The sequence below is a fragment of the Opisthorchis viverrini genome (genome assembly GCF_000715545.1).
Source record: "Opisthorchis viverrini unplaced genomic scaffold opera_v5_7, whole genome shotgun sequence".
Lineage (NCBI taxonomy): Eukaryota > Metazoa > Platyhelminthes > Trematoda > Opisthorchiida > Opisthorchiidae > Opisthorchis > Opisthorchis viverrini.
Genome location: NW_008751663.1, coordinates 2,332,382 through 2,341,001, shown reverse-complemented (window position 1 = coordinate 2,341,001; position 8,620 = coordinate 2,332,382). Strand labels below are relative to the sequence as shown.

The window sequence follows — 8,620 nt, the reverse complement described above, 5'->3', positions numbered from 1 at the left end:
TTAAAATTCGCCGATAAAACGTATGAGTCTATTTGTGGAACTGGTCTGGTTTAAAGGGTTGCATGAAGCTGCGAAGACACCGTCTTGACTTATGAATTCTTGATGAATCACAGAGAAAATATAGGAACACGGGAAAACCCGTTCTGTGAACTAACTGCTAGATTAAGTTTAATCCTGACAATTCCATCAAAAATCGCCAAATCAAGTGCACGTCGAATGAGGATTGAGGCCGAAATGTGAATGACTACTTGATATGTGAGGAATGTTTGTCGGGTAGTGTGGTATGTCAACACAAATGTTGTTCTTTCGGTCCGGTGACCTGTAGAAGATCTGATAGTTCGAAGTCACACACGATTGCGATAATCTCTGGGTCTTTTTACGTGTGACTTTACTGGTGCTTCCACCCATCCAATAAAACCTGAGTCTAGTCTCATGACTAACACTACTCAAACAGAGTTCAAATTCAGTTTAACTACTTACTGTTTAGTTCAAGACCAGACTCGGTTGTGTCCCAGCTGTGCCACAGGTTACTTTATAAGGTAACCATCTTATGCAACCTGGACAAACGCATCATACGTATTTTGTGTTCAGCTTGTGGAATGAAAGTATGACACCAGAGGCACATCAGAGGCATAAACTTATCCACGGTTGTTTGGATAAAGCAATCGGATAAGCACCAGTGGCATCACCAAAACAAAAAACTAGGACCGAATTGCAAGCTTGCCGCGTTGAAATGGTGTAAAGTCATTTCAATGAACTAGAAGCCGGATTGAAGTCCCTGGAATGCATGCTTTGTAATAGTGATTATTCTGGCAGATTCGTTTAAAAAACTACGACACGCAAGAGAACAGGTTGTTTTTAACAGGCTATTTCGAAGGGCATCCAGACATCTGACTCGAATTTTTCTTCGAGTTATTCGGTAATCTATTTGGCTGCATACCTCAGAATGTGGCCAGGAACAAGTTAGCCGGTGCCACGTCATCTGAAACAAAAACTGACTGTCCATGATCAAAACACGTTGGTCTGGTTCTCCAGCTGCCAAAGAGAAGAATACATGGGGCATAACACACATGCGAGGGAATATGAGAGCATGACACGTTTTATGTGACAGCCAGTTTGAGGTCAATCACACTCTGTGGTCACTCATTCGGCCGACACCAACAATGTGCTTGATTCTAATACTGTTTCAGAATACGGTACCAAGCGCTCATCTGTAGAGATGGGCTTCCACTATCTGTATCTGGCTACTGCTTCGATAGTGGCGATCCGTTTACATCGCCGGAGCCTGTGCACTCAGAAGGCGTTCGTGCGCAGTGACTCATGTCATAAATCCTTTTCCGGTTCACGTTCTGAATAAACTACACTGAATTCGGAATCCCTACGCTCGACCCTACCCTTTGTAAGCCTTGTAAACAGCGTTTGAAGTTGAGTTCCGTGAAACTGACTTGTGAGAAAAGCGAGGAACAGATAATTCTTTGGCACAGGTTGCATGCATCGGGACCATCAAGTGTGGAAAAGCGGACACATTCATGCCCGGCTGGTGCTTGGTTCGATTAACGGCGCAAAAACCGGCCTAGTTGAATTGCCATTTTTTGTTCGTCGACCAAAGCGGTAAAAACTCCTTCACTCTGACCAGTAGGCCTCCAACACTTCGATTATTCTGGTGATAATATCCTGTCTAGTAAGGCAAAGCTAATTCAAGACATCGCAGAACAAGCAAACTGCGGTGTGAGTCACCTTAGATAATCAAACATTTAAAGAAAGTAATAAACGTCGAATGGATAGTCCCGACGGAAGACATATTATCGAAGTGGGTGAATGACTCCATTTAGACACATGTTGATAAATAAATTATAATGATTGCGGAAGTATTCTTGACATCTTATCTGGAATGATGTCGTACCACTTTCGGTTAAGTGACTTGCAAACAGTGACTGTTTTGTTGTTTCTCACTAACAGGTGTCCCCGGCTTGATTGTGTTTCAAGCAGAATGTTCTCTCCATTGACACCTTGATTTGATAGCATTTGAGGGAAATTGATGTAACCGCCAGTAAATTCTAAACATATAAAGCTAAGTTAAAGATGATCGAATTAGCTACACCAGTGTAGCTGGACCCATCCTTCACATCGATTTTGGTCCAGTCATATACGGAATATTGATGGGCAAGCAGATGTTGTCTAATGAACGTATTCCGCCACAGGATATGAAGGCTCGTTAGGGAAACGCCCATTTTCATTGGGATAGGTCGGTTACCGCTCAATATTCCTTCTCTTTCGGACAGGTTGGTCTTGGTCAGCTGACTAAATTCAAGCTAATCATCAGGTGACGAGCACATTGAATTAGTGATCATTCGACGGGGTCATCACTGATAAACCTGTCACACTGAGCAGCTGATATTCCAGGAAAACAGGAAGTGCTTTCTTCTGTGTACACACGGCTCAGTACAACGAATCCATGGATAAATGTATTTATGAACTGCGTCGGAAGTAAACAAGAGGGTGGGAGAACAAAAAAGACGCGAATTCACTATAACTGACACTGGAACGGAGTAGAAAAACGAGGAACGGGTTGAAAAAGGACTGGACGATTGAAACCGAGAAAAGGCAGTGGGCCGCTGTTCAACAGCTTCTGGCTCGCCTAAAGTGACCATCTAAGAGAAGATTAACCCCTCCTTACTATCAGTCTTCAGTGAGTTGTTTGATATTTGTAAGGGAAGCAGGTGACCATATACAGGAATTAGGGAAGTGACAAGAAAAGGAACTCTCCAAATTCAGAAGGGTCTAGGAGGCAGGTTGTTTTGAGAGCAAAAACTGGCAGTTGTTATCTGGGTTTTGTTCCATGAGTTCGAAACGACGGCTAAATAAACGAGGAGGAATAATCGAGAAATCTATATTGCATATGTATGTACGTGAAACAATGTTCTCTATAGTGTTAAAAACGAAAATAATAATGGATGCTCGCTACCCCGTGATTTTTGGTTGCAACTCACCATTGGCGCGTGTCAGAAGAGTGGAGACAATTGTGAAGCGTGTACACGCTAAAGTCAGTGGTGTCTGATGGATATACAGAAGATCTAGTTCGGGATAGACTTATATGAGAAAATTTGCAGTCAGATGAGGTGTTGGGCGGGAAAGGTGTGTAGCAACACTAAACATTGGGAATAGCAATCTAGAAACTGGCAGCTTGGTTTCATAGAGATGACTACGTCTGACGCTTTGGTCCAAGTAGTTTGGTTGCACATGTTGAGCATTTTTGGAGCTGTGAATTTGCAAAATGTCGCGTAAATTATACGAAGAGTGAAGTATACGTTTTCAAATTGTCTCCAAAATAGAATAAACACAATTGGCATATAAGCAGCAGTCAGTAACCAAAATGAGTACTCTACAAGGAACTGGTTGTACACATCTGAGAAGGCTGCGACATGGGGTTGATGCGGAGAGGAGAAAATATATGGGGAGAGAGACATGAATTACACAAATGAATAGGCAGTGAGCGTATGTACGAGTCGCGTGGTGACATATCACTTTTTTCTCTGTCTGCGCTTCGGATAGGGGTTATCCATTTTTAAGGGACAGGTTACATTGCATCACTTTTGAGATTCATTTACTTTGTAGTGTGCATGGATGTCCCAGTAAAGTAGCTGACCGAATCAACCTCGTCTTCTAGAGACGAGTATGGAAATAACGGAAAGCAGAGGAAGCTCAAGATGAAATCAGAATCCTTCAATGTGACAGTAATTCTCCAAGCCAGCCAGGATAATGTAGCACAACCAGAGAGTGATGAAAAACAAGCCAGAGAGATATTTCACGGTTTTTGGACCTCCAAGTTCCCCACCAACGGAGGGCCGGCGTCTCAGAACAATCACTGTGATAGCAGCTAGGGCAAAGATGCAGAACACTGTTACAGAGAATCCCAAGGATCCTGGTTGCACGTAGAACTGCGTCCCTTGAATGGCGTGATAGATAGCTGCAATCGACCAGGCGATTCCTATGCCTAAGAACACATTGACCGCATTGCTTCCTGTCACATTACCAATTGAGGAATCCGCATCCGAGTCACCGATAGCTGCAACTTTGCTGGCGAACGTATCTGTAAAGTAGGATACACGAGCAGGGAAATCAGAAAATGGAATCTATAAACTTGGACCAAGAACCACTGTGGCGGCATGAGCGTATCCATTGGTTCACTCAAGGCGTTCACTGGATGGATGCAAAAAACACTTTGAATACTGATAATACATACGTGAGAGTGGGTGGCATGATTTCATGGGGTTTCCATCCATACTTAAGAATGCGGTTTATCTGGTGAGTCAAGTGAATGTTGTATTTGGAATGCGTAGAAGCAATTGCGTTGTCAGCTTAAGTTCTAAATAGCATGATTTTGTAGCAGAACACCTAAACAACGCAACAGCTGAAGTTTGAGCGGCAACTAGGGTGAGTTCACTATCACTTAAAACTCCCACATCAGAAGCAACCAAAGCCAAATGTAGTCACCTGTGTTGCTACTCAAGAAAGACCTATTTTTGGCCCTCCGAGCTATCATGCAAACCGACCTGAGGTGACAAGATACCCAGGAATGATAAATCGCCTCGGTGCTTCAACTATCTATACTTCATAACATCGCCTTTCATGAGGCCGCAGCTCATCGCTCCAGATGAACTCAGTGCTGTTGTCGAAATGCAACCAGTAGAATGAGCAGTTACTGCACCCAACGTCCACGAAAACAGTTTATAAATAAATCAAGCCCCGGCTAATGGACAAATTAGTTCGTCCAATGCGACGATCAGCAGTGCGGACGGTTGGATCTCTGTCTGCATGTTAGTCTGGTAGAATAAAAGGTGAACCAAGGAGTCACAACGTAAAGTAGCACAGATCATTCCTGGGGAGTAGGTTTGTGTATCCAATGAATAGTGATAATTGCTTGTGCGTGTACAGCAGAAATACGACAAGGCTGCTCAAACAGCAACAGATCGACTAAACTCCCATGGCATCACAGCTACCACGCAGTTTGCCGATCTACTTGCATTATACGACGACGCTTTCATACTTTCCATAGAAACCTTGCCTCCATTTATTGCCCATTCACTGTCCGCTGGAGTTGAATAGACTCTAAATGTTTACTGAAGGAAAAACCTAAATTGGTTGTTCAATCACAGTACGTGGTAAGATTTTGCAAAGTCCAATAAAGAGCTTCTATGAACATGCAGGTTCGGTTGCCCGGCGCAATGATAATCAATTCGGCCTACGGTCGCTGTCCTAAAAATTACTCGAGTAAGAAAAAATGAATCAAGAAAAACTAATAAACACTGTGAATGCAAACTACCTGGCTGAGTTTCTCCACCCGATTTGTATGCAGAAAATGTCAAATGTGCTCCATCAAGTGTTGATCCGATGCTCAGAACCCTAATGATCCACATCCGGGAGGAAACCAGAATGGATCACAAGTGCTAAACACGTTTCTGAAGAAAATACAAGGTCTGTAGCCCTTATTTCAAATAAATTCGTGCAACTGGATTATTCACAGTAAGTTTTCTCGAAAAACAGATGTTATCTCATGGGATATAAGTCTAATTTACGCATATTTCACACAGCCCTATTTACCTTTTGCAAATTGGTTCATACTGGTGCATATTGGTACACTGGCACCAAATTATGTTGTTTTGCTAGGTTGGCTGTCTGTAACGAAGAAAATATTTTGCCTAGATGTCTTATTTTAGTTGTCTATTTTAATTCTGCATGGCGTCGGTTACTCTCCGTTTAATATCTGAGTTATACAGACACGGAAACTTTCGGAAGCAGGTCTGATGGACTGATAGCTACGACCGACTTTGGGAGTCATCTCACTTCTGAATATGCAGTAACACCGTCACCGTTCATTTCCGACTTTAATAGCCACAAGTTTTACTCACACCAGACTTACATACGTGGACGAACGTTTTCGCAAGATAAAGCTTGAACATCTTACCTGGTGGACTGGTGCCCAGAGCCACGAATGTAATGGCTGTCACAGCGTCCGTGAGACCAATGGAACAACCAAATGCGGAGGCCATGTCTCCAATGATGGCGGTCAGCACCCCGATGACTAAGATACACACGGAGAAACACCACCAACCGCCGCCGTAATCTGGAGGGGTACAGATGAAACAGTTTTTTTGCACTGCCGATAATTTGTCATGCTTATGAAGATAATGAAATTGAAGATATTGAGAGAAATTGGCAACGACACTGTGGACGTAATCACTTGCCCGGGGAGAAATATGCGCCAAGTGGTACCAATATCATGCACATAATTTGGTAAGAGACACACATCAGGAAAACCTATAACCGAGATGCATAATTACTAGGACCTAGTACCCAGTAAGAACAGCCCCATAAGGCAGATTCATCACGTGAACCTGATGTTACCCCTTATGCTCATCCAAGAAAATATCAGCATCGTTTGTTTTCGTAATCACAGCGCATCCATATGGTTGGGGCGAATGTTGCAGCTTGTGTTGTAGAGGCTGGATTGTTGCTGTACTTTCTGAGCTGAGTAGTATGGTTGCGGACGATTTCTTACCAGTTGGGTGACATCTCTAATGCCGAGCCGATTGGCACGACATTATTCATTAGTAGTGCGTCGACGTCTTGGTCTTTACACGGAATATGCGCATGATGTTGCCTACACAACCAATTCAGGGCTAATCTTCTACGCGCTAAGAATATCAGAAAGACTGGGGAGAAAGGTTCACAACTGAAGTGCTCACCTCAATGATCAGATAATCAGAAAGCACTAGTCCTATACTAGATAGTTGCCCAAGTGGAAAATTCACGTTCCCTTCCAGCGGTATCAGCTGTTTCACACTGGCCTCATCGGGTAGTAAAATACCGTACTATAAGTCTCGGTTGTACTACTTAGTTTTTGGACTGGGTATTCATTTGTGGGATTTGTAAATGAATTCTTCCATGGGTTTACTTCGTTGCTTTCCATTCTGAAATTGATTAGCATTAATAACGTGCACTTTCTGTGGGGTCGAACCTCCGTTTGATATGTCCACAATGAAGTAGGGATACCGCTACAAAGATGTAAGCGTTTTCCTGGTGACCGATTCATGCAAGAAAGAAAACGAGACAGGAATAGTTGCCACGAAAATAATGTTTGGTTTTGAGGAAGATGTAGTGTTTTTTACACTGGCCAAGCAATTGCGCTACTTTCGATGACACTTATAGGATCGTTTGGTTACTGTAAACCGCCAAACATGACAGAAAATTAAGCAACCTTCTTCCCCACTCCCCTGGAGGTAAACGACAGGCATAACAGTGAAACAAAGATTTCTAGTCAGTGTAAACAATTCTGTCAACACCACGTGTTCTATGAGGGATGGTTGGTTCCAAATATGAACTTCTCTGCACAAGTGTAATTATGAATACTTTTCAAAACTATTTTGTCTGGAGTGTCTGTCCATTACATGCAGAATAACATAGCGTTGAACTGAAAAATGGATTTTAGCTTGAGTTGTAAGATACCAGATCCACAAGGCGACAGGAAAAAAGCATGGAAGTGCGTTTGCAACCATGGTATAAAAAGACAAACTGGGTCACGGTTGGTTCGCTCAGACAAAACTTGTCGGAAAGCCGCAAACCACTGTCAGTAAGCTGAATTCGTGCACTCGCAAAGTTCCTGACTGGGAACAAATGACCGAATCAAAGGAAAACACCTGGAATCAGTACGTTATCCGTAACTACTGAGAAACAATCCTGTGAATGGGATGCCCTAGATAAATCCTCGAGTGCACGCCGGGTTTTTCCTTGGATTTCCAGTGATTCCCTGCTCATTTGACGAAAACCCTTTCCTGCACGCTGCAACATCATAGAACGTGTCATTGTCGCAAAAAATAATGGGAATAATTTGTATATTTATGTGCTCTGGCATTTTTATTGGGCAAGTTATAAATAATTCTCGCTCTCACACTTGGAGCAAGAATGGAAGCCTCAAAAGAACCATAAAATGTTATGTCTACCTCTCAAGCCCAACGCGCTTATTAGACAGATGTGTAACATGAAGTCTTAGTGATGATTTACGTGGAAACATACCACTTGTTAGGTAAACAAAAAACTCTTCAGCAGCCCACCCCCTGTCTTGCATTTTTGGGCGTCATAAATTAACTGTAGATCCATGCTAATTGAGCATACTTACTTCGTTCTCGACCAATTTGATTCAATCGTACTATGTAGTCCGCTGCTGGATACGAGATTGTTTCTTCGTCTCCTCAGCTAATATAAATTTAAGCTTAGTTGAAGTCGGATAGTTTGTTTCCAAAAAGACTAACAGGTTGGATTTTAACTCCGCAATATTGCTTAATCAGATAGAAATGAACCTTTAATTCGAAGCCGGTGAACAAGATTTAAGAACGACAGGTACACTGCTCTGCATTCTAATTTGGTCTTGACGTAAAACACAACTGAAACAAACCTAACATATGATGTTCTCTTTCGACTGGATGCGCCGCACCATGGCACCGCTTATATCATTTAGTGCGAAATTCGGGATATCGCAGTATATTGCATAGACGAAACACACTACCCACAAGGTTGCTAAAAACCCATCGGCAGCTTGGTTTCGTCCTACTTGGGGCTCATC

At 42.7% G+C, this 8,620-nt stretch overlaps 1 protein-coding gene across 1 annotated transcript in view; it reads right to left on the bottom strand.

The window, feature by feature from the left end:
• Nucleotides 1–2,462: 2,462 nt before the first annotated feature.
• T265_00721 (hypothetical protein) overlaps nucleotides 2,463–8,620 on the bottom strand; it is a gene marked incomplete at both ends in the record, with an annotated part of 111,869 nt that continues 105,711 nt past the window's right edge. Inside the window, 2 exons of the mRNA XM_009164570.1 lie at nucleotides 2,463–4,090; nucleotides 5,966–6,124. Of these exons, the coding sequence (XP_009162834.1) occupies nucleotides 3,714–4,090; nucleotides 5,966–6,124 (536 nt within the window). The remainder of the gene's footprint in view (nucleotides 4,091–5,965; nucleotides 6,125–8,620) is intronic.